This window comes from Podarcis muralis, chromosome 16, assembly GCF_964188315.1.
Source record: "Podarcis muralis chromosome 16, rPodMur119.hap1.1, whole genome shotgun sequence".
NCBI classification, from domain to species: domain Eukaryota; kingdom Metazoa; phylum Chordata; class Lepidosauria; order Squamata; family Lacertidae; genus Podarcis; species Podarcis muralis.
Window position 1 is genome coordinate 11,189,791 of NC_135670.1, and position 27,877 is coordinate 11,217,667.

The following is a 27,877-nucleotide window of genomic DNA, read 5'->3' on the forward strand; positions in this document are numbered from 1 at the left end:
AAAATTTGACTTCTTTATTAAAAACACTTGTAATATCAAAAATAAATTCTGCTAAGAATGCAACTCCAGCCCCACCCAACCCAAGCCCAAGCATTTCCCTAACCCCAAAGAGGGTGAACTGTCTCACTCACTGCTTAAAGCTCATATACATTTAGGCTGCAATTCCACAGCAATTTTCATGGGAGTTCTATTGAACTCAGTGGGACTTACTTCTGAGTAGACATAACAAGATTGCAGCTTAAGGCACATAACTCCCCAACTCAAACATGCTCCCTGAGTTAATTTCCCCCCAAAATAAACCTACCTGAGGACCCTTTCCCTGTCATACTGATTTCTAATTTCCAGCTGATTTCCCTGCATCATCTTTTATTTCCAGCTGATATCTGACTTCTGGATGATTAACCCATTTTCTGATTTTTAGTTGATTTCCCTGCATCGATTCCCTGCTGATCCTCTTCCCTTATAGGGGATATACAACGTAAAAAAAGCAACATCATTATCCCTTTAGCAAACCTGTACATAGCTGCACTGCTAAGATATATCTTTAAAAGATGCACACACATACATATACACACAGCCATGCCCCTAGAATAAAAACACCTGCAGGAAGGCAGCTAATCTTCTTACTTGAGTCCCAGCAGCCCCCTCCCTTCAGAGCTTATCTACACCCATTTCAAATGCTCCAGCACATTCCAGGGTACTCTCATACCGCTTTAACAGGTATGCCTCCCACAAAGAATATTGGGAAGTGTAGTTCATAAAGTGTTCTAAGAGCTGATAAGCGAAACCTAATAAACCACAGTTTCCAGGATTCTGTGGGGGAAGCCACGACTAAGAGAATGCTTTAAGACCAGGCATAGGCAAACTCAGCCCTCCAGATGTTTTGGGACTACAACTCCCATCATCCCTAGCTAACAGGACCAGTGGTCAGGGATGATGGGAGTTGTAGTCCCAAAACATCTGGAGGGCCGAGTTTGCCTATGCCTGCTTTAGACGGAGGGTACAGATGTGACCTTGTTCGGGTCAAGCAGCAAGGAGAGAGCAAGGCAGAAGGCAGCGCCATTCTCTGCCAACTGGGCAACTGGAAAACTTTGGCAAGCTAGCAAGCAAACGAAAAGAAATATTGGAATGTAAACATCCATCTCTGTAAAGGCAGGCTGGTGGGGCAGGATTACACGTTGCCTTCTCGGGGCCACGGGCCAGTGGTGAATGGGGGGGGGCTGTAAAAAAAGTGGTTGGAGAGACAGATGTGGCTCTTAGCTTTGTCCACAGCGGTGGCTGGTGCCCATTGGGACTGGGGAGGTGGAAGGCAAAGGAGCCCAACAGTGAAGCCAGACCAATGTCACAGCTTGAACCCACCATTCCAGTTTAGTCACATCCTCGTCTTCCTCCCTGCTGAATTCTACAACACTGAGGCTACACAGGAGGAAGATGATAGGCAGGGCTGTTCCCTGGACTGGCTGTAAGTAAGAAGGCAGGCAGGAAGGTGAGGGCAAGTTGAGGTTGCCCCATTTGCCCTAATGGGCCAGCCTCTGATATTTGTACCGTATTTTTCGCTCCACAAGATCCACCCGACGATAAGACGCACCTAGTTTTTAGACGGGGAATGCAAGAAGAAAAATATTCTTTAAAGGGAGCACTGAGCAGAGCCTGTATGACTTCTGGGATAGCTGCGCAGCCTGCATTCGCTCCATAAGATGCACACACATTTCCCCTTACTTTTTAGGAGGGAAAAGGTGCGTCGTATAGAGCGAAAAATACGGTAACTAGGCTGTGTTCCAGGCACATGTCTCTCCATCCTCCACCCAGGCCAGCAAGATGCATTATAACCATGGAGCCACAATTCCTGGGGAAAAGGCCTGAGAGCAGGGCCAGGGAGGGATGCCACCTGGGGAGCAGGTGGGCCCAACAGAGATGTCCAGAGGGTTGTATTTAGCTCCCAGGACCAAGGGCTCCCCCATTCCTCCTGTAAAGCAAGGGTGGCCAACTGGTGGCCCTCCACATTTTGCTGGACTCCAACTCCCATCGGCGCGGCCAATGGTCAGGGGTGATGGGTGGTGAAGTCTATCAACATGGGAGGTGGGCAGCTGCAGGCTCCCCCATCCTTGGTGTAAACAGGGAGCTGGGAGGCGGCTACAACCCTCTTCCTGCCCTACTCCTCTCACCCCAAGTTCACATTTCTGCTGTTAGCTGCAGCTCGTCCCACCCTAGTGGGGAAGTGAGGAACCTGTCAAGATGTTACTGGACTCCAACTCCCATCATCCCTTGCAGTGAGTTGGGTGTGCTGAGGCTGATGGGAGTTAAGCAACATATGGAAGGCTGCAGGTTCCCTAGGCATGCGCAAGAGCGCTCCAGCTCTGGTGGCCAAGCAGCTGTAGCTGTTCCTCACTTGCACCAACTGAATGAGCAGCTGCTTAGGAGTTTCAGAAGCAGCTGCTCTGGGTCGGACGGATGACCCAAAGAGTTCAGCTTCCTTTCCCCCCACCCCCAACGACGCCTGCTGGCCAGATTCCTCCGGGACGCAAGCGCAGGAGCAGGGGCACCAAGGCAAGAGCTTCTAAACTGCAGGATGTTGAAAGGAGTGCTTCCAGGTCGAGGGGTCAGAGCAAGGCTGAGCCCTGAACCTGTTTCCAGGCAGGGAGTGGAATGGTCCACCCTCCGCCCTCACTTCCTCGAACATTCCCAGTGTTTGCTGAGCGGCTGAACGTAGGGAGAGTCCCAGTCCTGGATAAACACTTTCTCCAGCTGCTGGCGCAGGGTTTGTCCCGGGGTTCCTGCAGAGGCCTCGCTCTGGTTGACGACCAGACCCACGCCTGCAGTGCGGGTGAAGTAATCTTCAGACCAGTTGGAGGTACCTGGCGAAGAGGGAAACACACACAAATGCACAGCACATTAGGGACTTCCTGGGCGCTTGGGTGGCTGAAAAATCCAAAGGGGAGGAATCGGGCTAGGAGGTGGCTTTGGGGACATTCATGGGCTGGGTCAAGTTGCCTTTGGCTGATTGACATCCAATGTCCTTTTGAAATGTATTAGGGGGGCATGATTATTGGGTTGTTTGTGTTTTTATTATGTACAGTGGTGCCTCGCAAGACGGAATTAATTCGTTCCGCGAGTTTTGTTGCCTTGCGATTTTTTTCGTCTTGCGAAGCACGGTGTCGGAAAAGTTTCGGAAAAGCTTCAAAAATCACCAAAGTCTTCAAAAACCTCAAAAAAGGCTACCACACCGCGTGCTATGAGTTGCTCCTCGAAGTCAAGTCGCAACTGTATTAACGGTGTTAAGAAAAAGGAAACAAACTTGCAAGACGTTTCCGTCTTGCGAAGCAAGCCCATAGGGAAAATCGTCTTGCGAAGCAGCTCAAAAAACGAAAAAACCCTTTCGTCTTGCGGGTTTTTTGTCTTGCGAGGCATTCGTCTTGCGAGGTACCACTGTATTTTGTGATTTTATATTGTGATTTTATCACAATATAAGAGACCTGCAAGTATAGGGTGGTATACAAATTTAATAAACAACAATAATGGTAATGATTAGAGACCCTTGGGGAGAAGTAACTAATAAATCTAATTCATAATAACTGTGGACATTGGGGTCCACAGATCTGAACTTCTACAGCCTTGAGGTACAGCAACAGTTTGCCACCAAAGGCACCTTTAAACTCTCTGACAAGGAAGTGGGCCTTCTAAAACTGCCCCTTTGACTTCCTCCTACTCAGGGAAGCAGAGAAGAGCAAGGATGGGGGTCCAGAGAGGCAGAACAGCAGAGCAAGGCGAGCAACCCGGTCTATGCCACAGAAGGAGGATCAAACTTCACATTATGCCAAATGCATCTTTGCATTTCATGGCGCTAAGGTGAGATTCTCCAGCCCCTCCCTGCCCTGCCCCCAAAGCAAAATAGATACAGTGGCACCTCGGTTCTTGAACGTAATCCATTCCGGAAGACCGTTTTGAGTTCCGAAACATTTGAAAACCAAGGTGCAAAGGGCGGTCTGCAAATTTCATTGAGGAAATTGAGAAACACGCAGCAGAAGTCGTTCAACTTCTGAGGCATGTTCGAAAATGGAAGCATTCATTTCCAGGTTTTTGCTGTTCGATTTCTGAAATGTTTGTCAACAGAGACGTTTGAAAACCGAGGTACCACTGTGGTAGCTTAGAATCATCGCAGGTGGAAGGGACTTCAAAGGACATCTAAGCGGAAACCATGGCCGCCCCATCATGGAACTGTTAGGGACAGAGCCATAAAACGCAGACAAGGTCTACATACCAATGTAGGCGATTCTGTCGGTCACCATGTACTTGTTGTGGTTGACGTGCGCATAAGGGATCGGTGGCTGCTCTCCCTCCGAGGGAACGACAAAGAGTTTCTGAAAGGAGAAAAAAGTTGCCTACTGCTACCACTAGTGGGAGATGCCTCCTCTGGTTCTGCACCCCACTAGGAGCCAGAGGTAAGGCCTGTTCGCTTCTTTGCAAACTGGCCTAATTGGGTAGGTCCTGTTTGGTGCAATGAGCCTTCTGAGTCTCTGCATGCTGCTGAACTACAACACCCATCAGTTCCAGCAAACAATGATGGGAGTTGTAGTTCAGCAGCATCCGGAGGGCCAAAGGTTCCTCACACCTAGTGTGGAGGTTAGAGCGTTGGGCTAAGCCCAAGAGCATGGGTAGGCAGACTAAGGCCCGGGGGCCGGATCCAGCCCAATGGCCTTCTAAATCCGGCCCATGGACGGTCCGGGAATCAGCGTATTTTTACATGAGTAGAATGTGTGCTTTTATTTAAAATGCATCTCTGGGTTATTTGTGGGGCATAGGAATTCTGGCACTCCAGATTCTGAATTGGATTCCTGCAGCTTTCTGAACCTGACTAACACCGTTAAGAGAGTGGAGCCCATTGCGGTGTAGCGGTTAGAACAGAATTTCCACAAACTTGAGGCTCCAGCTGTTGCTGGACTACAACTCCCATCATCTCTAGCTAGCAGGACCAGTGGTCTGGGATGATGGGAACTGTAGTCCAAAAACAGCTGGAAACCCAGCTGTTTGGGAAACTCTGGGTTAGAGCTTCGGACTAGGACCTTCCCCAGGGCTCCTCCAGGCAACCTTTTTATTCTCACAGCGGCCAACCAGATGCCTGCAGGAATCCCACAAGCAAGATCTGAGCCAAACAGTAATTCTCCCCTCCTGCAGTTCCCAGTCACTGTCATTTGCAAGCTTGCCATCTCTGACAGTGGAGGAAGCACCTAAGGGCGCCAAACAGCTTGCATCCAAGCAGGCCTGTCTGCTTGTTCTCTCTGGTTCCCAGACTCACCACTTCAATGGGGCAATGCAGAGGTTCGTAGCTGAGCACTCTGAGCGAATCCAGGAAGACGAACATGGCGGGATGCGAGTGTTTCCAGCAGCTGATGAGGAGACGCACCTTCACCCGCCTTTCGCAGGCCGCAGTGCGCAGAGCGTCATCAATGACCGGCCAGAACCTGGGAGTGCCAAGCCAAGTGCAACAGCATTATTATATAGGGAACGGGGAGTCCTTTAGTCCCTGGAAACCCAAAGCTGGTGGTGGCCCTACAAAGCGGCTAAGGCTGCATACGCACCATACATTGAAAGCCCATGATCCCCCCCCAAAGAATTCATTGTAAACTATAGTTTACCCCACAGAGAGCTACAATTCCCAGCACCCTTAACAATCTACAGTTCCCAGGATTCTTGGGGGACAGAGAATGGGCTTTAGATGTATGATGTGTGAACACAGTCCTAACGGTCCATTTTCCATTGACATCTGAATTCCAGAGCAGATATATGCCACTCTAAAGCATAATAATAATAATAATAATAATAATAATTTATTTATACCCCGCCCATCTGGCTGGGTTTCCCCAGCCACTCTGGACGGCTTCCAACAAAATACTAAAATACAATAAGCTTGTGTCCAGGGCAAGTTCCACTCAGGGTAGACACATTGAAGGGAATAGGCATGACGAACTTTAGCTTTAGGAAAACAGGAAGATGCCTTATAAGGGGTCAGATCATCTGGTCCATCTAGCTCAGTATTGTCTACACTGACTGGTAGCAGCTCTGTAGGTTTTCAGGCAGGGGGTGCTCCCAGCCTGCCTGGAGATATTATCAACTGGATCGCTCATTTCGTTACAGAACGGCGCTGAAAATGCCAATGATGCAGGTTCGATCCCCATATAGGGCAGCTGCGTATTCCTGCATTGCAGGGGGTTGGACTAGATGATCCTCAGGGTCCCTTCCAAGTTGACCGTTCTATGAATCTGTGGCATTCCGCATTAAAAGCAGTTGCTCCACCGCTGAGCTGTGGCCCCTTCCCCTTATGCCTTTATCACTTATTGGGTTCAGATTTTTATGTGCCTTTTCGGTCCCTTTTCGCCCTACCTCTTTGGTTTGCAGAATGTGCACTGGGGCTCATAGTCCATCACAGCAATGTAGACAAAGTCTTCAGCATCCTCGATGGTGCTCAAAATGGCGGTGAGATCAGAGGTTCTGCCTGAGGAGCAGAGGGCCGGTGGAGAGCTCTGGAAGCACAAAATCAGAGAGCTTCGAAGGGGGCAGAAGAGGAGGAGGGGGCAAATCAAGGGGCCTGAGCAACATACAGCATTTGAGGCTGTTTAGTTTCGGAAAAATCAGGAAAGGGACAGTAGAACCTGGCAGAAGTGTTAAAATGATACGTGGTGTGAAGAAAATGGATAGGGAGTTGTTCTCGTAATACTCCCGCCTGGTGGTGTGGTGTAATGGTTAGAGTTGTCGGACTAGGACCCGGGAGACTTGGGTTCAAATCTAACCCTCAGCCATGAAGCTCACTGGATTAACTTGGGCCAGTCAATGCCCCTTGGCCTAACTTTACCTCACAGGGAAATTGTGAGGATAAAACCATGCATGCCGCCTCGGGCTCCTTGGTGGAGTATAAATGCAATAATATAAGTAATTCTAACCTCTGACTGACTTTTAACTGTAAAAAGAGGCAGTTGGAGAAGGGAGGTATGGAAGTAATTGGCTGGCGTGGAGGAACAGGAAATTTTGTTTGAGGGAAAAAGCCACCTGGAGGTTTGTGTTAGTAGCAGAGGCTCTCAAGTCTACAGAAACTGCCAACCGCCACCTCTGAGTGCCCTGTATGTGGGTCAGTTTTAATAATAAACCCAGTTCAAGTTCATCCTGTCTCTGACGGCTCCAAGACTAACGTTACTAGGAAGTTTCAAAGCATTTGGGGATAACTGGTGGCAGAAAAAGAAGAAAGAAATAGAGACACAGCTACTTTGTGGGTGTAGGCCAGTGAGGCTGAGGGTCCTGGGATCCCCGATAGGCCGGAATGTAGCCTACCGTGCAAAGGGAAGAGCCACATCTGTCATCCACCCAGTGTGGAAATTCAGCCTGCGGGCCAAAAAATATTCTCCACCCCGACCCAACTTACAGAAAGATACAGCTGACCGCCGGTGTCATTCAGCTGCAGCTTCAGGGGATGAGTCAGGCCAGACTTGGCAGCCAGGTCTGCCGGCCACTTGGGCGGGATGGAGGCCCCATCTTTCCCCAGGATGTGATATATGGCAAAGATTCGGTGTAGGTCCCTAGCTAGGCAGCTGCAGTTGTACAGTACAGCGCCCAGCTCCTTAACCTGTAAGATAGAAGGAACCAGGTGAGCAGGACCTTAGGAGATTTGTCTGTCTGTCTAGGCTAAGCCCCAAGGTATGGGGAGACTTGGGCTTAAGGACAAAACACAGCCCCTCTGTCTGGCCCTCAGGGTACACCCCTCACCGGCCCCACATTGCACCTGGAACATTTTCTCAAGTTGCATCGACCTGCACCTGTTTGGCAAAAATGCTCTATGAACTGTAGAGCCAGCATCAGCACCAGAAATCAGGTGGGGCTCTTCGCAGAAACCTGCCCTCTTTAAATTGCCCCCTCTGTGGACTGATGCTCTGAGAAGTCCCAAGCAGCTGAATCCAGCGGCCATTTTAATTACCCACTATGCCCCTGGTGCAGTATTGCTCTGGGGCATTGTAGCAATTTAAAATATTAATCATGGTTGTTATATTTCAATTATTTATGTACTATATGACATCGTATATGACAAAGAGCCTGTTAAACTTAACCATAAAGCAGGCACCTTTACTGTGGCCTTTTTGGCACTTGCTAAAATATATTTTCATTTAGGCAAGCCTATCCAGACAGTTAGAATGTTAATTTTCCTTTTCTAAATGTTTCTAATTGTTATTATTAGCTGTTTTGTACTGACAATTTTATTCTTTTCTTATTTTTGTTAATGGCTTTGAGGTTTTATTATAATCGAGTGGTACAGTATATAAATTTGTGAAATGGATACAATAAAAAATAAAATCAGATTATGTATTTCAAATGCCTGCAGAGAGGGTTTAAAAAAAAAAAAAAGTCTTCTGACCAAGCGCCTGAAGTTCAACAGGGAGAAAGCACCTACCTGATCTCAGCCAGGAGAGAGTTGCACAGAACTGAGTCCATAGCTCCCGGGGGTCTTGAAGCACCCCTAGCGTTGCTCAGAAACTGTTGATGGCTGCTGCTCCTTCTAGCAAGAAAGCCCCCCCCCCCCCGGTCCGATGGGCAAAAGCGTGGGCCCAACAGAGTGCCTGACCCTGACAATTGTTTTGTGGGTTGTAAGAGTCTCCACCCCATTGACAATCCCCAGAGCACATCCTCAGATGCTTCTAATGCGCAGCCATCCCCTGCCCATGCTCTTGAACTTGTTCCACCCATGACGCCCAGAGGTACCTGAGTGAGGGAGCGCCAGTCCATGTTGGCGCTGCCCACAAAGATGTGCTTCTGATCCACCACCCATAGCTTGGTGTGCAAGATGCCTCCCGTCAGGTTCTTCATGTCCACGTACCGCACATCTGCACCTGCGGGAGGAAGGGGCAAGAATTTAACGCCTTCCATTTCCCCATTGGAATGATCCTAATGATGTTAAGAGGTCTTTGTGTCGCCATCGCTTATATGGTGCGTCACGTGCATTCAGCTTTTTGTAATCCTTACGACAGCCCTGCGAGGTTGCATTATTGAAACACAGGAATGGCGCATTACACCATATCATGACACTGGTCCACCTAACTCAGCAGTGTGTACACCAGGGGTCGGCAAGGTTTACCGGCCATGGGCTGGATCGCTTCCACGGAGATTGTCCGTGGGCCAGACTGGCGCAGCACGACGCCGGAAATTGCGTCTGCGCATGTCTGCGGTGCCAGAAATCACTTCTGTGCATGCCCAGATGCTGAAAATCGCACCTGCGCAGAAGCGATTTCTGGCACCTGGACATGCGCAGACATGATTTCCGGTATCTGCGCATGCGCAGACGCGATTTCCGGTGTCGCTTGGCAAGTCCCCGCAGCATGCTGCGCCGGTTTAGTGCAGTGTGCAGGAGACTCGCTAAGCGGGTGGCTTGGTTCAGGGGCGGCTCGTGGGCCGGTAAAACGGTCTTCGTGGGCCGCTTCTGGCCCATGGTCCGCACGTTGCCGACCCCTGGTGTACACTGACCAGCTTACTGGGATTTCAGGCAGGGAGACTCTCCCAGTCACCTCCATACCTGGGGATGCTGAGGATTGAACCTAGGACCTTCTGCATGCAAAGCAGAAGCTCTACCACTGAGCCTTTGGAATTATCCCCCCTGGATTTGCCTTTGCCCCCTTCATTGCAACCCCAGTATTACTCCCGTACTGGAGATACAAGGCTGAAGATGAGGGAGAATGGCTCATTTAAGTCTACGTAGCCTCACTATGAAGTGAGATTCGAATGAAGGACTATTTGACTTGTAGCTCAGTCCCTGTGCTACTCCAGTTACCAAAAGCAAAAGCCGATGCCATTACAGACCACATGCATCCTAAGTCTATGTATATTCTGCCACCAAGGGCAGAACTGAGTGTTCAGAATTCAGCAAGCTTCTAGCCTTCACGCTTGTGAATACAGATTCTCTCCCTTTCAGATTTAGCAAAGTGTTAAAACACAGGCCCCGCCAGCTTCCTGTGTTCAGGAAATCACCTGGGAGATCAGCCATTAACCAAAGACAAAGGGAAGTCAGTGCTTTTTTTCTGGGGGTACTCAAGAATATGAAGTATTGGCACCCCCCCCCCCCGAAGAAAAGCATTGGGGAAGATAATGGGCTATCAGGAAGGCCAGAGAGAAAGAGGACTCTGCCAGATGGCCCTCCAGAGGGACCCTTCTTACAGCTCTGAATATATACACTATATGCACACCTACACACCTAACTCCAACATAAAACATATTCAAAGTACAGTAAGCCCACAATTTACATGGGGGTTCTGGGGATTGCACCAAAAGCCAAAATTGCATATACAGTGGTACCTTGGGTTAAGTACTTAATTCGTTCCAGAGTTCTGTTCTTAACCTGAAACTGTTCTTAACCTGAAGCACCACTTTAGCTAATGGGCTGCCGTGCCGCCAGAGCAAGATTTCTGTTCTCATCCTGAAATAAAGTTCTTAACCTGAGGTACTATTTCTGGGTTAGCAGAGTCTGTAACCTGAAGCATCTGTAACCTGAAGCGTATGTAACCCGAGGTACCACTGTAGTAAAAACACACTTGTTCAATGGTGGGTGGGATTGCCAAAATCTTTTCTCCTGGATGCCTGTCTGCCTTATTTTTTTATTATTATTATTATTATTATTATTATTATTATTATTATTATTTTGGTCAAGAGCATAAAGCTGAATGTGCCCAAGTTAAATGAGCAGAAGTTGTGGGCTTACTGAACATTCTGTGTGCCAGTGTGGTGTAGTGGTTAAGAGCGGTAGTCTCGTAATCTGGGGAACCGGGTTCGCGTCTCCGCTCCTCCACATGCAGCTGCTGGGTGACCTTGGGCTAGTCACACTTCTTTGAAGTCTCTCAGCCCCACTCACCTCACAGAGTGTTTGTTGTGGGGGAGGAAGGGAAAGGAGAATGTTAGCCGCTTTGAGACTCCTTAAAGGGAGTGAAAGGCGGGATATCAAATCCAAACTCTTCTTCTTCTTCTCCTTCTCGCCCTCAAAGAATTCTGGGCACTCTACTTTTCTCCTCACAAGAATTACAATCCCCACTGACCCTTAACAACTTGCCCAGAATTCTTTGAGGGAATGAGTGTGCTTTAATGGTATAATAATGCATACAACAGCCTTAGCTGGCTAACAGTTGAATGTTGAAAGGTTTCCAGGTAGTACAAAAAACTCTGCTCTATGTGACACCTTACCGTGGTGGGCCAATTCATCTGTGTCGTACTGGGAAAACTGGGGGCTGTTCACAGCGATGCTGAGCTTCACCCCGCGAGAAGGCAAGGACCGCAGAGACTCAAACACCGCCTTGCCCTGCAAGAACGACAAGCACAACGCTTACTACAGTATTGCTATGCATGGAACCTAGAGATGCTCACATCTCCATCTCAAATAGATTTGCGGGTTCGTTTCTATGTGCATGAAGAAAAAGGGAATTAATTTGGGGGGCAGAGATACCTGCAATTTATTTAATTAAGGAAAGTCAGTAAAAGGATGGTATGAAACACTCATGACAAAGTTGTATGTGCATTTCGTGCTCAAATGAAAGTTGAAAGAGCAGAAGGAAGTAAATCTTCAGGTAAACTCAAAGGATTTGGCTCTGCTAGGAAATAGCATCTGCAGAACCAGATAGATTTTCTCCAGTCATTACACGCCAAGAATTCCTTTTACAGCATTTTAATGTTTTAAGGGGAAAATTTATTCTGCAGCACTGCTTTGCTCGGCTTGCACAGCTGTTTTTGCAGGATGCTCTAGAATCAACAGCAAGCTATGAAAGGGAAACCTTTGTGACCTCTGCTGGTTAACAGTTATGCAGCACCTAACAGGTAAGTGGGCGGGTTTATGCAGATTGCACACCAATGGCCATCAAGCAACCTGGCAGACGGCTGAGAAATTGACAAGATCGAAATAATGATCTAGTTTTGGGGTTAAATTGTCCATGAAGAGGCTGCTGAGTTGGAAAACAGGTAGAAATGTTGTCCGAGTGTATTTTGTGGAATTGGAAATGGTGCTGATTCTGATGGGGCGGTGAGAGCTTTGCTGCGCCAAGTACCCACCATCACCTCAAAAGCCATCGTAAAAGGAGACCCGCGTAATTTTGGCTCACTTTGGTATCGCTTCTCGGCCTTTTGGCTAAGATCAAGTGTAGTATCTGTTCTTATCAGTTTAATATCTGATATGTCCTCTATTTGAGTACTATATATTAAATGGATTTTTGGAGCTGGGAGATGGAATAGGGGCTTGCTCTGTCCACTCCATGCATCGACCTGGTATTGCAGTACCTCCAGGAACGGTGCACCTCCCTCTGGGGGGAATATTACTGGTGCAAAAAATAGATGAAAACTTTCACTTCCCTACAATGTTATGTCTTGAAACAATGGGATTGTATACTCCCACCACAGACCCCCTCATGATGGCCTGGGCTCTGTATGTCTCTGCTTCCCAAAAGATTGCACAGCTGTCTATTGCAGCAGTCCTGGCTATAAGAGCTGCAGGTGAATGGTGAAGGGAAGCTCAGAGACCAGGGGCTGCTGCCCAGAGGACTCCCAAGGAGAGAGAGAGGAGAGGAGGCTGAGGGAACTGTTCACAGGGGAGGGTGTTAAAAAAAAAGGATGAGAGGCTGCCAGCTCTGCAGGCAAGGAGTGACATAACTGGGCTCCTGAGACCCACAGGGGTGTCAAGAAATAATGTAGCTGGTCAAGGGAACCGTGGACTCAAAAAAAAGGTTGAAAACTTCTGCCCTACCTAATTTAGTAAAGATGCACAATTTTCTCTGTAAAGATTGTATGCATCCTTGCATTGTTCTACCTCTCAAGCACTAGCTGCCCAGGACTAACACATGAGGGATAAATTGGATTCACCTTGCTTTTAAAGGCATATCCAGCTAATTCACACAAACTGCATTACACAAACACACAGCTCTCCAAATTTTGCGATGCAGTTTTCCAATCAAGTAATACGTGCACAAAACAATGTTCTGGGGTAAAGGGTGCATAACAATGCACCTATAAGAGAAAATAACATACAAAATGCATTCTGTTGGGAGAAACTGATTTGCAAAAATGTGTCCATTAGGCAAAACTGCATACAGTAAAATGCTGGTTGATTTTCACATGGCTTTTTTTTAAAAAAAATGCAAACAGATATGGAAATGTACAGGACTGAAGCTTGGAAAAAGGAGAAACAGAAAAACTGGAACAGAGATTGTCCCATCCTAGCGACTGACCTGCTTCGAAGAGGGATCCTCCACGTGAACATCGGAGTCTCGTAGGGTGAAGTAGAAAGCTGCTATCTCCACACTGCTGTTGGCGCCATCCAAGAGGTCCATCCAAGCCTGGTAGATGCTTGGGTGGTGAGGAGTCAGCGTTTCGTAATCCAAAGTGGACGGGATGCTCTCCACCAACACCAGGCTAAAGCCAGGAAGAAGAGAGGGGAGCAGGTGAAGGCTAAAGAAATGCAGTGGTGCTGTTTTCTATGTTGGGACAGGTTGGCAACCCCATGGATTTCTGGGTTTCTTTTCAGAAGCTCTTCCATCCCACATGCCGTGCTATGGTGAGAGGGGTGCGGCCTGAGAAAGGTGTCAAGGGCCAGACCAAGAGGCTTGGAGGGCGAGGCTCTGCCCTGGTTCCCCCCACCCCTGGACTACAACACCCCCAGCTGAAAGCCCCCCCCCTTTTTTTCCAGTGTTTCCTTTTTAAATATAGTTTTACTGATTTCTAATACATAACAATTAAGGGACGCAGGTGGCGCTGTGGGTTAAACCACAGAGCCTAGGACTTGCCAATCAGAAGGTCGGCCAACCTAGCAGTTCAAAAGCACATCAAAGTGCAAGTAGATAAATAGGTACCGCTCTGGCGGGAAGGTAAACAGCTTTTCCATGCACTGCTTTGGTTCGCCAGAAGCGGCTTAGTCATGCTGGCCACATGACCCAGAAGCTGTATGCCGGCTCCCTCGGCCAATTAAGCGAGATGAGCGCCACAACCCCAGAGTCGGCCACGACTGGACCTAATGGTCAGGGGTACCTTTACCTTTAATACATAACAATTACAAAAGAGAGAAAGAGAAGGATACAAAAACAACCTGCCCTGCTCCTCTCTCCAGGACAGATCAATCTAGTTAAGTTTGCCAAAGTCCAGCCTGTGATTTCGGTAGTTGCCGTTCTCCAGGATTATCAGTAAAGTGTTTTATAAAAGGCTGTCATGTTTCAACAAAATTGTCTACAACATTTGTGTTATGCAGTGCGTGTACTCTCTTTGTTAATTGTTCTGCAGTGTGTTTTTAAATCTGTACACCGAACCCTGGGATCTTCTGATAAAAGCGGTACCTAAATTGAATTAATAATAAAAAATAATAGCTGGTAGCCCTTACATGCACATGCCCCTTACTTGCCTGCACTGACTACTGCACTCCTCCACCGCATTCCACAGTTTCGGGAAGCTGCTCCATCTCCATGCTTCGTATCCCACCAGCCCCAGGAAGGAGCCGGGGTTTCCGTGTTCCCATGCGAACCAGCAAACAAAGCCCAGGATAAGCAAGAAGAGAAGGAAATAGAGAACGGACCGATACAGGAGACGCTGAGAAGACAAAAGGGGTTGAGAGGAAGAAGGACATTATTTAGTGCCATCTCCAGACTAAGCCCAATGTACATTTTGCTCTAGGAGGCTTAGTTTGGTCAGAATCGAGTATACACTTTTGGAGTTAATGCTAAATAAATTACTTTTGGTAAATGAGCCGTCATAGCTGCTGGAGGGCCATGAAAATTTGTGTCCTGGGCTTTTTAGACCCGTCTACCTATGCACTATCTGAAATCAAAGGGCACATGGGTTGCCGGATGTGAAATAAATATATTGGCATTTTTTCCAGCTCTCCTACCCCACTATCAGCGTTTCAGACAGGGAATGTCTTCCTGCCCATCTGCCTGGGTTTCCCTGCCCATCAAATATTAAAAACTTTCCTAAATAGGGCTGCCTTCAGATGTCTTCTAAAAGTCGTTTAGTTGTTTATTACCTTGACATCTGATGGGAGGGCGTTCCACAGGGAGGGTGCCACTACTGAGAAGGCCCTCTGCCTGGTTCGCTGTAGCTTCACTTCTCGCAGTGAGGGAACCGCCAGAAGGCCCTCAGAGCTATACTTCAGTGTCCGGGCTGAACAAAGTGGGTGGAGGTGCTCCTTCAGATATACTGGGCTGAGGCTCTACCACCGAGTCATTTATGCACCTTCATAGAATGAGCATTCATTCTGATTTGTTTGCGGAGAGGTTTGATAGCGTGTCAAAGTAAATGTAATCCCACACACTTCCACTATTGCTTTCCTTGTCGCCAAAAGTCAGATCTTTTGAGGAAGTGGGTTTGTTGCACAAGCGCTCCAAAACAACTAGAATTGCACAGCCAGAATTTGCCAATAGGTGACTGAATTTCACTCAAAAATAGTGAGTCTGGGGGGTGCCCTCTTGTCACCCCACTGAGAAAGCAACTATCTCATACATTTCAAACGCTGTGTGTTTTTGCCTCCATGTTAATTTTTTCATTTAACCGGATTTATATACCGCTTAATCAGCAAGAAGCCCTAAGTGGTTGGCACAAAACAATATGAAATATTTAGAAGAAAATATCAACACAATCACACTTTAAAAAGTAGTAGACTTAAAATTTACCAAAATATAGATAAAACCCATAAGTTTCAAAACAAATGTGTGTAACAGTTTCTGGCAACCTTGCAATGATCAGCTGTGGGAGCTTGTAACTGTTCTGCACATTTTTAGATTTTGCTAAAGACCGCTTTGTAGATGTTTCTAAACCTGTTTCAGTTTTACCATATTTTGAATTGCATTGCCTCACCATTGTGGCAGTTCTTGCCCTGTCTTTGTGTGGAACGCTGGGCTTGTCTTTGTGCGGAATGACGTACCCAAACAACAATAAAAAGTTTTAAGAAGCACCAAAAACAATACAACGAAGATGCTTGCCAATCAGCAGGGAGTTCCAGAGAGTAAGTAAGCGCTGCCACACTAAAAGGATTATTTCCTTGCCAGGGTAGAATAAACATTACATGGCACTTGTGAAAGTACCTGTTCCGCAGATTAAAGCAGTTTAGTGAGAATATATGGGGTATGATGGAGCATGCTTTGGGATTCTCTAATATACCTTGGCCCACTTTTGGGGGCCTCCTGCCTGTGACTTAGAGGAGTCAGCTTTCTTCATGGTTGGCGCCTTGGACCTGGCAGTGATTCCTGCCCTGCTCTGCTGCCCAAGGGCAAACGTCTCGTTTTCCACCCTGCCTTGTGAGCTGGCCGTTGTCCTCCTCTCCATCTGGGGCCTGGCCTTGGTGCTTCGCGGCTGAGAGGTCTCCAGAACCTGCAGCCGGGCCCTCTTGTCTTTCACCACTTCCCACTCGATGTTTGGTTGAGGCAGCTGGCAAGAGAGGAAAAAGCTCATGTTGTGAAAATCGTATCTCGGCTTCATGTGCCGAGATCCGAATGAGTCTTTTGATCACATACACGCTGTCCCTCTGAGCAAGAGAGCTACCAAACAAGGAAGTCTTCCATTTTTCAGACCAAGGGCCGATTTCATTTCTAAGTAACTTTCCAGAGGCCACATGCCAGTGGTAGGCAGAAGAAGTGGGTGGGGCTACAAATGTAAATATTAACTCCACGGCATGGAGAGAGGGTGTGTGTGGCTGGGGAGAGTTCCAAGGGCCTGACAGAGGGGACTGGAGGGCCGCATCCGGTCCCAAGGTTCTCCACTCAACCTGTAGTTTCACATTTTATTCAAATAGGAAAACAAGAAGTAACAGGCTGGAAACAAGCCAGGATATTAAGCCATAAGCCATGGTTGTAAGCTGGTTTAACATTCTCCCCCCCCCCCCGGTTCAGACAAAATTGGAAACACGGTTAAATGGAAGAATTTCTGGTTTGCTTGCTCCTGCGGTACAAGATGCTGACAGTCCCCTGTCCAGGTATGGCTGGGAGAGATTCCCTGCCTGAAATCCTGGAGAGCTGCTGCCGGTCAGTGCAGACGATACTGAGCTAAGTGGATCAGAGGTCTCAGTATAAGGCAGCTTCCAATGTCCCTACTGGGATATGGAGGAAGATGGCAGCCACTTCCTCAGATGGCTCTGCTTAAAAAAAGACCCCTGTTCTTGTTACGCCTCCCTTGTTACCTCCTTTGCCCCGTTTTGGGGTGGGGAAGGCTCCTCTTCCTGTGGCACATCCAGTCTCCTCAGCCTGACAAAGGGGGACTGAAAAGGAAAATGGAGGGATGTCTTTTTATGTTCAGTGAGCCCAGCTGTGGCAGCCATCTTGGTTGTCGTCGTCCTCTTACTATTAATGGACTCTGCCTGTGAACCAAATCCTGACTGACAGAAGAAACAAGGCAGCTCACCTTCCGAACGGTACTTTCCCCGTTTATTTATTTATTTGAGCAGTGAATGCCCCCACCCCACCCTGGACTCCAGCTCCCATCATCTCTGACTGTTGGCAATGCTGGCTGAGGCTGATGGGAGCTGGAGTCTAACAACAGCTTGAGGTCTGACAAAGAGTTCCTGTATCCCTGCGCCTATTATTCTAGCCCTTTCAACACTCCCTGTTTCACATTGCCACCTGACTTGGCAATCGTGCGCTTCCTTACACAGAAGTAAGTCACGCCGGATTCAAGGAAGGCCGCATCCACGCCACACATTTAATTCACATGACTTCCCCATGACTGTAGTCCATCCCTCAAAGAGCTACAATGCCCAATTGTAAAACCACATTTGCCAGGATTATTTGGGGGAAGCAATGTGCTACAAATAAATGATGCGCCTGTGTGACCTAGGTCAGTTTTGGCGTGTGGCCCTCGAAATGCTGCCTAGAAAGAAAGCGGCCCTCGGACCGGAAAAAATTTCCCACTCCTGCAATAGATAGTAAGTATATCTCCCTGTGGTACATTTAGTTTGGTTCTGAATTTGGAGAGGAAAGAGAAAGGTTTGGATTGTACACCCCCAGCCCTGAGAGTGACCCTGTCTTTGTTGCACAGCTATGGCCAAAGTCCATAGCTGTCAACTTACAGATTTGAAAATACGGGACTAGCAGCCTCGAAAATAAGGGATCAGCAGCCAAAATAAGGGATTTTGGACAACCATTAGCCAAACGAAGCCTCAAGCGGTGGTTCCCTCAGCGCAGCAACCCAGCAACGGGGATGCAGCAAGGAAAACCACTGTCACCTCTCCGCTGGGAAGCGCTGAGCAAAGGCGAGTCCCCAGGTAATGCGGCCGATTTGATCAGCACAAAGCATGGAAGCTCCACCCCCCAGTCGTTCTTAGACTCCTTATTGGGTGAGCAATGCAGCCAAGCAACACAGTTGGAGCCTCCCTCCTCCCTGGCCGGCAGGGAGGGAGGGAGAGGAGCTGCTTCCTTTGAAACCCGGGAAATTTAAGGGACATCATCAATAAGGGGCAGCAGCGGGACACAGTGCTGGGATAAGGGACTTTCCCGCCAAATAAGGGATGGTTGACAGCTATGCCAAAGTCCAGCTGCCTCAACTAGCTGAAATGGACTCACCAAGGTGGTGTCTCTTTCCAACACGGTTTGCCCGCTCTCTTCATGAGCTTCTGCTTCTTCCGACGATTGCGAAGAACCTCTGGGGGGACTGGGCGATGGGTCCTTGGCTGGCTCGGCCTGCTTCCTGTGAGCTCTGATGCTCTCCCTGGGCGAAAGGATGTCAGTGACATGACTTCCTCTGAAGCTTTGCGGTTCCCTTGAAACCTGCGTTTGAGAAACAGTGCAGAGTCGTGTTGATTGGCAGCTGGTGCCTTACAGTATAGTGGGGCACTTCCTCTTAGCAGGGGTTTTTTGTTTTGTTACTATACAGAAAGAAGGTTGATGAGGACTGCGTATGCACTATACACCTAACACACTTTTAAAGCACATCCTCTCTGCCCCCCAACAATCGTGGGAATAATCCTGGTGCCTTCCGAAATTAAAAAGATGTTTCAAGGAGCCATCAGAACTGATCACCCTTGATGTTTTTAATCAGAGAAAAACCATTGTCAACATTTACTAAAGGTTGGAAACCCCTTATAGACATTTTGCACGAAAAAGAAAATGAACATGACACAGTGTTCAAATGGCTTGGCTCCCAAACACCGCAAACCCGGAAGTAAGTGTTCCAGTTTTGTTATGTACTAAGTTGAATAGGATCCAAAATGCAGCAGTCTGATTGGTCCTAGAACAATAGGATCCAAAATGCAGCAGTCTGATTGGTCCTAGAACAATAGGATCCAAAATGCAGCAGTCTGATTGGTCCTAGAACAATAGGATTCAGAATGCAGTAGTCTGATTGGTCCTAGAACAATGCAGCAGTATGATTAGTCCGCAGGAGCCACCTAATCCAGCTCCAGGTGGAAGTGAATCCACAACCTGATTGGCCTACAGGAGAATCCCGGAATTAGCCAATCACGTGCAGCCCACTGTTTAAATAATGTATATAAAGAAGATATTGTGGGGGAACTTCCATTCCTCCTCACCACTATGAGCTGAATAAAGAGCATGAAATCCACTCTCGACTCCGAGTATATTTCAGGTTTGCAAACGTTTTTCAGAAGCCGAACATCCGACGTGGCTTCCGCTTGAGTGCAGGAAGCTCCTGCAGCCAATCAGAAGCCGCGCCTTGGCTTTCAAACGGTTTCGTGAGTCAAACGGATTAAGTTCGAGAACCAAGGTATCACTGTATCTGGGTTTGAGGACTGAAGGTAATATTAGTTTATAGAAAGTGGATTTGTTGGGGGTTATCTTGGAGTGGCTGTGTTGAATAATTTTCTACATATAGCTGACAGATGAGGAATTGGAATTTTTTCTTTCTTAGTTTTTTTTATCCTTGATGAAAAGCTCTCTGATATTAACCTTCAAATTATTTTTCAAACTTTAATAAAATCTATTTAAAAAATAAAGGAAAAGAACTGATCACCCTGTCATCATCCAAAAGCGACTTGAGGGAATATTGGCGCTCTGACGGATTGTGCGAGAGAAAGCGCACGTGTGTGCAAAGGCTCCGACCAAAGGGTTGCCTTCCGCAACCGTTACTTGCAGTTAGCACAAGGCAGCTCCCCTGTGAGTTTCCTCTTGCTGCACAGATGTTTTTACAGTCACAAAGAGATAGGAGCTCTCTGCCCGCCTCCTCTGCCCGCCACTCACACAGAAAACCTCCTGCCCTTTCAAAGGAGCCTGCGCTGCAACAGCTGCCTTTGCCCAAGTCAGGCTTCTGAGTGATCTAACCCCAGCATTGCTGTCAAGGCTGCCATCTGGCTTTCTGGTTTCTCAGCTGGAGAGTCTTTCACAGCCCAGCAGCCTGTGATCTTTTTGAAGAAGAAGAAGAAGAAGAAGAAGAAGAAGAAGAAGAAGAGGAGTTTGGATTTGATATCCTGCTTTATCACTACCCTAAGGAGTCTCAAAGTGGCTAACAATCTCCTTTCCATTCCTCCCCCACAACAAACACTCTGTGAGGTGAGTGGGGCTGAGAGACTTCAGAGAAGTGTGACTAGCCCAAGGTCACCCAGCAGCTGCATGTGGAGGAGCAGGGAAGCGAACCCAGTTCACCAGATTACGAGTCCACCGCTCTGAACCACTACACCACACTGGCTCTCTGAAGAGAGAGGTGCCACGAATTGCAACTTTAATCTCCTGCATGCTCTGCCACTGCCTCCCTATTGGACCAGCCGCTGATGATGGGTAAACCTGCAGCCATACAAAAGTTACTGGACTCCAGCTCCCACAGCCAGTATGACCAGTGCCCGTTCCGGTTTGTGGGGGCAGGATGGGCTTTGGGAATGCCCTTAGTGTACCCAACCTCTCTGAGATCTCCCCTTCTCCTCCTCACTCAGACACCAAAGCCCACTTCTCTGCAAGGGTGAGTGCATGGTCAATGGAGGGTGCTGCTGTAAACTTTCATTTGTGTCACTCCTTGCAAGCTCAGGGGCTTCAGAAGACATCTGAAGGCAGCCCTATATAGGGAAGTTTAATGTTTACTGCTTTATTATGTTTTTGTATATGCTGGAAGCTGCCCAGTGTGGCTGGGGCAACACAGTCAGATGGGTAGGATGCAAATAAAATCGTCATCATCATCATCATCCAAGAGTTCCTTTTAAACTGGAGGTGTCAAGATAATAATAATAATAATAATAATAATAATAATAATAATAATAATAATAATTTATTATTTATACCGTGCCCATCTGGCTGGGTTTCCCCAGCCACTCTGGGCGGCTTCCAAAAAATATATTAAAATACTGTCATACATCAAACATTAAAAGCTTCCCTAAACAGGGCTGCCTTCAGATGTCTTCTAAAAGTCTGGTAGTTGTTGTTCTCTTTGACATCTGGTGGGAGGGCGTTCCACAGGGAGGGCGCCACTACCGAGAAGGCCCTCTGCCTGGTTCCCTGTAACTTGGCTTCTCGCAGTGAGGGAACCACCAGAAGGCCCTCGGTGCTGGACCTCAGTGTCCGGGCTGGATGATGGGGGTGGAGACGCTCCTTCAGATATACTGGACCGAGGCCGTTTAGGGCTTTAAAGGTCAGCACCAACACTTTGAACTGTGCTCGGAAATGTACTGGGAGCCAATGTAGGTGAAGCAAAGAGGTGAAGCAGGAACCTTCTACAGAGCAAAGTCTGTGCTCTGCTATTGAATTGTGGCTCCCCTTCCAAAAGCGGTGTTCAAAATCCAGCTATCGATTCAAGATTCACTCCTCCATCAAATATGAAGTTTAAAGGCCAGTTTAGGGAACCTGTGGCCTTCCAGATGTTGCCAGGCTCCGGGTTCCATCATTCCCAGCCAATGGTCATATGCTGGCTGATGGGACTTGTAGTCCAACAACCTGTGGAGGACCAGATATTTCCCATTCCTGGTTCAAGCATTTGACACATTAGTGTGGCACAGAGGCAATTTCCTTCAGCACCAGAGGGAGGGAGGCAGACCCCTCAGGAATGTTTCAGGCCCCTTTCCCGAATTATCAGCTTTTTAAGATGATCTAAGGGGAAATTTTGTTGCTGTCCTGCAAGTATTCTGGCCAAAGAGAGCAAATACTCTGAAACCACTTAGGAACCTGCCTGTTAATTAGATGTAGAGATACAGATATACATATAGATATATTTTTAAAAATTAAGCTTTACTTTAATTAAAATGTATCAATTGACTATAAAGGCCATGAAATGAGACATATTAGACATCTTACATTGACACTTTTGCTGTTTCACCTTGGCTTAGAATCATACACAGACATATACTGAAAATATCATTTTAAGTCCAGCAATTTTTTGCTGCTGGGGATGGTTGCTCACCTGTTCAATCAACTCACACCACACCAAATGATAGATATTTATGCATGATTTCAGCTTTTACTGTGGTGGTTGTCTTTTAGTTTTGATTTAACCGTCTTGGCAAAGTCACCTTGAGACTTTTGGTATAATGCAACCAAGTAATGCTACTAACAACAGCCATAGGATTCCCTATTGCTGTGGGCTGACAAAATCCATCAGCGTTATTGCCAGTTCTGGGACGGAGTCGGGAGAAACATTGTCAATTGCACCCAGGTATCTGAATTTTGCTTCATTAACAATCTGCAATAATAGTTGCTTTGCTGGTAACTAGAAATCAGGAGAAGTATTGTTCTAGCCCGGAGATTCCCAAATTGTGTCTGTGAGTCATCTGTGAGATTCGTTTAGGTGCCTTGTGGTAGGTCTGTGGATTAGTGGTTGAAGATCAGAAACAGCACATCCATCACATTAAGCATTCATGGATCATTAAGCATGCTGGATCAAGTCAATGGCTCATCTAGTCCAGCACCCTGTTCTCACAGCGGCCAGCCCGATCCTTGTTGGAAACCCACAAGCATGGCATGAGTGCAAGAGCAACTCTTCCCACTTGTGATTCCCAGCAACTGGTATTCACAGAGTCATAGAGCTGGAAGGGACCCCAAGGGTCATCTAGTCCAACCCCCTGCAATGAAGGAATCTCAGCTGAAGCATCCCTGACAGATGGCCATCCAACCTCTGCATAAAAACCTCCAAGGAAGGAGAGTCCACAATCTCTCATGAAAGTCAGTTCCACGGTCGAACAGCTCGTACGGTCAGAACATTCTTCCTGATGTTTAATCGGAATCTCCTTTCTTGTAAGCTGAAGCCATTGGTTCAAGTCCTACCCCCCGAAGCAGGAGAAAACAAGCTTGCTCCACCTTCCATGTGGCAGCCCTTTAGATATTTGAAGAGGGCTATTCAGAGGCATACTACCTCTGAAAAGGGAGGTACAGCGTCTTTTGTTATATTGCATTTTACTGCATTACAATTTGCATTCTGTGCTGTTGAAACAGTAATACAGTCGTACCTTGGAAGTCAAACTGAATCCATTTCGCAAGTCGGTTCAACTTCCAAAACGTTCAGAAACCAAAGCTCCTGCAGGCAATCAGAAGCTGCAGAAGCTGGACATTCAGCTTCCAAAAATCTTTCAAAAACCGGAGCATTCATGTCCGACTCTGGGGCTGCGCGCTCATCTCGCTCTATAGGCCGAGGGAGCCGGCGTTTGTCCACAGACAGCTTCCAGGTCATGTTGCCAGCATGACTAAGCTGCTTCTGGCGAACCAGAGCAGCGCACGGAAACACCGTTTACCTTCCCGCTGGAGCGGTACCTATTTATCTACTTGCACTTTGACGTGCTTTTGAACTGCTAGGTGAGCCAAGGTACGACTGTACAATTAAATACAATATGTAAGAAATAAAAGCAGCAACAAGAGTACAGTTAGAAATTATGCATCGTTTAGCACAGGCATAGGCAAATTCGGCCCTCCAGATGTTTTTGAGACTACAATTCCCATCATCCCTGACCACTGGTCCTGTTAGCTAGGGATGACGGGAGTTGTAGTCCCAAACATCTGGAGGGCTGAGTTTGCCTATGCCTGGTCTAGCACAGCACCGCACAACTGCTACAGCAGACAGAAAAAAAAAATAATTCAGTGGTGCGCCGAGACCCTCAGCAATTTTCAAGTGGTGCAAGAAGTGGTGGAAATAAGGGAACCACTATTTTAGATTTCTTCACTGTTGGAAAGGCAGGTTGTTCCCACTGAGGAGCTGTCCAGCTGGTACAGGAAGCAGCTTGGTGCTCGGACAGATTGGTCCATCTAGCTGCCTAACTCTGGCAGCGCAAGGGTCTTCCCCAGCCCTGGAACCTAACTCCCTTTCAATGGATATGCTGGGATCTGAGCATGCATCCTGCAAACTTTTCCACGCCTCACCTGCTCTCCAACTCTGTCCGGTTGCAAGCGACTCGACCTTCTCACCGGGGTGTCCCTGGACCTGCCCGATGTGGGTTCTTTCCTCCTCATGTCGTGTCAGGTCAGAGAAGGAAGGGATCTTCAGCTGGTAGGAAGGATCTCCCACCACCACCAGCCCCCTCCGAAGATTTCCACCGCCGGGTGCCCTGTTCGAAAGCGCAAGCGATCTGTCAGGAAGGCTCTGACTCACAGAGACGTTAACAATTCAAAAAGAAACCCACTGGACGGATTTGAAATGACAGGAGGCGGCAATTGGCTGGCGGGTTGTTTACATATACAGGCTTCGCCTTCTGACAGCTGACTCCTAGTGGCCGCTGTGGAAAGGAGAGAAAGAGGAACATCAGCCGGTGCAACAGCAGGCGAGCAGCCAAAGACACAAAAACAAAGCAGAAGACATTGTTGTATCTGTTTTTCCAGCCTAGGCGAAGGATGTTTGATTGGCCTTCTAAGCCTGCTGGCGCCACCAGGTGTAGGGCTTTGGCAAAGATGTTTGGGGCAGAGCTAGTTTATCATGGATTACCATGCTTTGAAGTGGTACAGTGGTACCTCGGGTTAAGTACTTAATTTGTTCCAGAGGTCCATTCTTAACCTGAAACTGTTCTTAACCTGAAGCACCACTTTAGCTAATGGGGCCTCCTGTTGCTGCTGTGCCGCCGGAGCACAATTTCTGTTCTCATCCTGAAGCAAAGTTCTGAACCTGAAGCACTATTTCTGGGTTAGCAGAGTCTGTAACCTGAAGCGTATGTAACCCGAGGTACCACTGTACACACAGTGAAGGATCATCCATTAGGGAAAATGAGACGCTGCCCCAACAGCCTCTGTCTGCCCTAAGCCAGCACTTACCCCTGCCACCCACTCCTCCATCCCTCTAACAGTGGAGGCAGAACATATCCATCTATTTTCACATCTATGAGTCTACCTACACCTGATTTCAGAGGTTTTTGAACACTGTTAATTTTTTGCATTTCCCTTCTTTCATCATTTGTTGCTAGCTATCTACAGTAGGGCTATTGAATGGTTTAAAGTAGAAAAGCAGGATATAAATATGCCTAATATATTAAATAATGTTACATATAATTATAAATATGATATATTCTAAATATTTAAAATGCAATTGATCTATACAGTTATACCTTGGATCCCGAATGCCCTGGAACTCGGATGTTTTGGCTCCTGAATGCCACAAACTCAGAAGTGATTGTTTGCGAATGTTCTTTTGGAACCTGAATGTCCGATGTGGCTTCCGCGGCTTCTGATTGGCTGCAGGAGCTTCAGAAGCCGCAAATTGGTTTTCAAATGTATTGGAAGTCAAACGGACTTCCTGAACAGATTCCATTCGACTTCCAAGGTACGACTGTACTACTGGAAATATCCTTCCCATGAATAAGGAAGTGAACTACATTATACATTCCACCTGGTCAATAATAATTAAAAACCCATACCCAACTAAATTATATTCATAGACCCGCTGAAATTAAAGGACCTAAGACTTGCCTATTAATTTAAATGGGCCTACTCTAAGCAGGAGTAATGTTGGATAAAGCCCAATACAGTCATACCTCGGGTTGAAGTCACTTCAGGTTAAGCCTTTTCGGGTTGCGCTCTGCGGCGACCCGGAAGTAACGGAGCGTGTTACTTCCGGGTTTTGCCGCTCATGCATGCGCAGACGCTCAAAATGATGTCACACGCATGCGCGGAAGTGGCAAATCACTACACGCGCAGACACGCGGACACAGGTTGTGTTTGCTTCAGGATGCGAACGGGGCTCCGGAACAGATCCCGGTCGCATCCAGAGGTACCACTGTACTATAATAATAATTTTGTAGCATCCAAGTAAAACTTAAGTCAGGTAAAAGTGACAAATAAGTGTGCAATGTCTTATTGATTGTGAGAATGGAAGGTGCCAGGTGAGGGTTGCCAATGGGTTTCAAACTCTTGGTGAGTTAGGGATTTCCCCTGAATGCAAAGACAGGCTCTGGCAGATTGAGCGGATGAGACCAATAGTGGGTCCAACGCTCAAGAAGGTGGTTATTGTAAGTGCTGTAGAGGGAAATGAGGGGCAGATGGGGCTCGTCTACCTGGGAAGGTAGCCCATCCACTATACTCTTTCATGAGAATGTCCTCAGGAGTAAACCCTAAGGCAGGTATGTCCAAAGTCTGTTTTGGGGGCCTAATACGGCCCACCAGCCAGTTTAATCTGGCCCCTGTGGTAGTTTATTTCATGAGGTAAAATCCTAAGAAAAGCTCAAGAAGATTGGAAGAAATTTATAGACTACCTACAGAAATATTGTAAAATTAATGAATGTTAGAATGATGTTGGATAAAAGTTATGAGGTTATTAGCTATAACGCTATAAGGGATATGAAAAAATGGATTATTAATAGGTAAAAAATTAATGTTACAATATTTTAAGATTAAAGACTAGGATAAACAAAGAGGGAATGGATTTGCTGAACTAACAAATTGAACTGGAATACAAAAAGGGAGGTGTGAGGAGGTCCGGGAAACAAGCAAATGAAAGATAAGTGATGGAAAGATGGAATTGTTTTTTAAATATTTTTATTTTGTATTTTTCTTTTTTCATTTTGTAATATTTTGAAAATTTTAATAAATATCTTTTAAAAAAAAATAAACACACATGTCTGTACCAAAAATAATAATTAAAAAAAAATATAAAATCCTAATAAAAGCTCAACAACTTTGGTCGGCCCTTACGCATGTTCACTTCATCAAATCTGGCCCTCTTTAAAAATAGTATGGACACCCCGCTAAGGAAAAATCCATATACTGTACTCACTGCCTTGAAGAACATCTTCGGGAGAACAAAAGGCTAAGGAGTGAACCCTAATCCAGAGAAGAGTCCTTAAGGTGGTTGGATGGTGTCTTGTATGCCTCCTTCCGGCAACTCCTGCAGCCAAGCTGGTGTCATATGTATTGTTCTGCTTTCCTTTGGACCACATCAGTGAGGATGAGAGAAGGGTCTTGTCTTCTGGGCAGCTCAGGACCTCCATACACCCTGCTCAGCCTTGCGCCCCAGAGAGCTCACTTCAGTACTCTGCAAACACAGCAAAAACAACATAGGAGGCAGCAGTTACAAGTTCTCTGCAGGTACTGCAATTCGCCAGCGGTTTGGCTTCACCCCCAGAGGCACACTCCATTCCCAGACAGACGAATCCTGACAATATACTTTTCTTTGCTACTGTTTGGGATGGTTCACAATCGACCATTACAGCTATAAGCATCCATTTGAAAAAAAAAAAGGGGGGGGGAGACAATAAATGGTTTTTTATTTTTTTGTTGCAAAGCACCTGATATATGGAAAAGCACTTTACTCATACTAATTATTAATAATAAATATAATAATATAAAATATAGTTACTCTTGTTATAATTATTATGATTATTGTGAAAATAATAAAAGTTTGTCTTTTATTTAGTATTTGTGAGCAATGAATAATAAGGTAACCTGCATATATTAGCAAAATGTATGCAAAACAATATTTGCATAAGCAGCAACAGCGACGCGGTCCCCTTCCATCGCCTCGCAACTCCCTAGTAACTATGGAAACCGAAGCTCTCCCTCCT

General features: G+C 46.9%; 1 protein-coding gene and 1 non-coding gene across 3 annotated transcripts; one reads left to right on the forward strand and one right to left on the reverse strand.

Annotated features, from left to right (window-relative positions):
* LOC114586363 (5'-3' exonuclease PLD3-like) lies at window positions 1-27,866 on the reverse strand. Of its 2 annotated transcripts, XM_028709717.2 has the most exons (15): window positions 27,759-27,866; window positions 27,091-27,348; window positions 24,255-24,607; window positions 18,537-18,740; window positions 17,159-17,236; window positions 16,144-16,410; window positions 14,393-14,577; window positions 13,230-13,413; window positions 11,203-11,317; window positions 8,740-8,867; window positions 7,412-7,612; window positions 6,379-6,518; window positions 5,294-5,459; window positions 4,259-4,358; window positions 1-2,855 (listed from the first exon to the last, which is right to left on the reverse strand). In XM_028709717.2, the coding sequence occupies exons 3-15, from the start codon at window positions 24,342-24,344 to the stop codon at window positions 2,665-2,667; spliced, it is 2,049 nt and encodes a 682-aa protein (XP_028565550.2). In that variant the 5' UTR covers window positions 24,345-24,607; window positions 27,091-27,348; window positions 27,759-27,866; the 3' UTR covers window positions 1-2,664. The 2 variants fall into 2 exon arrangements, with proteins under 2 accessions (XP_028565550.2, XP_028565551.2); XM_028709718.2 differs by lacking the exon at window positions 17,159-17,236 and having other exon boundaries at window positions 27,759-27,864.
* LOC114587245 (U2 spliceosomal RNA) lies at window positions 12,117-12,307 on the forward strand. Its single transcript, XR_003704252.2, has one exon. It is a non-coding gene; the product is annotated as a U2 spliceosomal RNA (small nuclear RNA).
* Window positions 27,867-27,877: the final 11 nt, after the last annotated feature.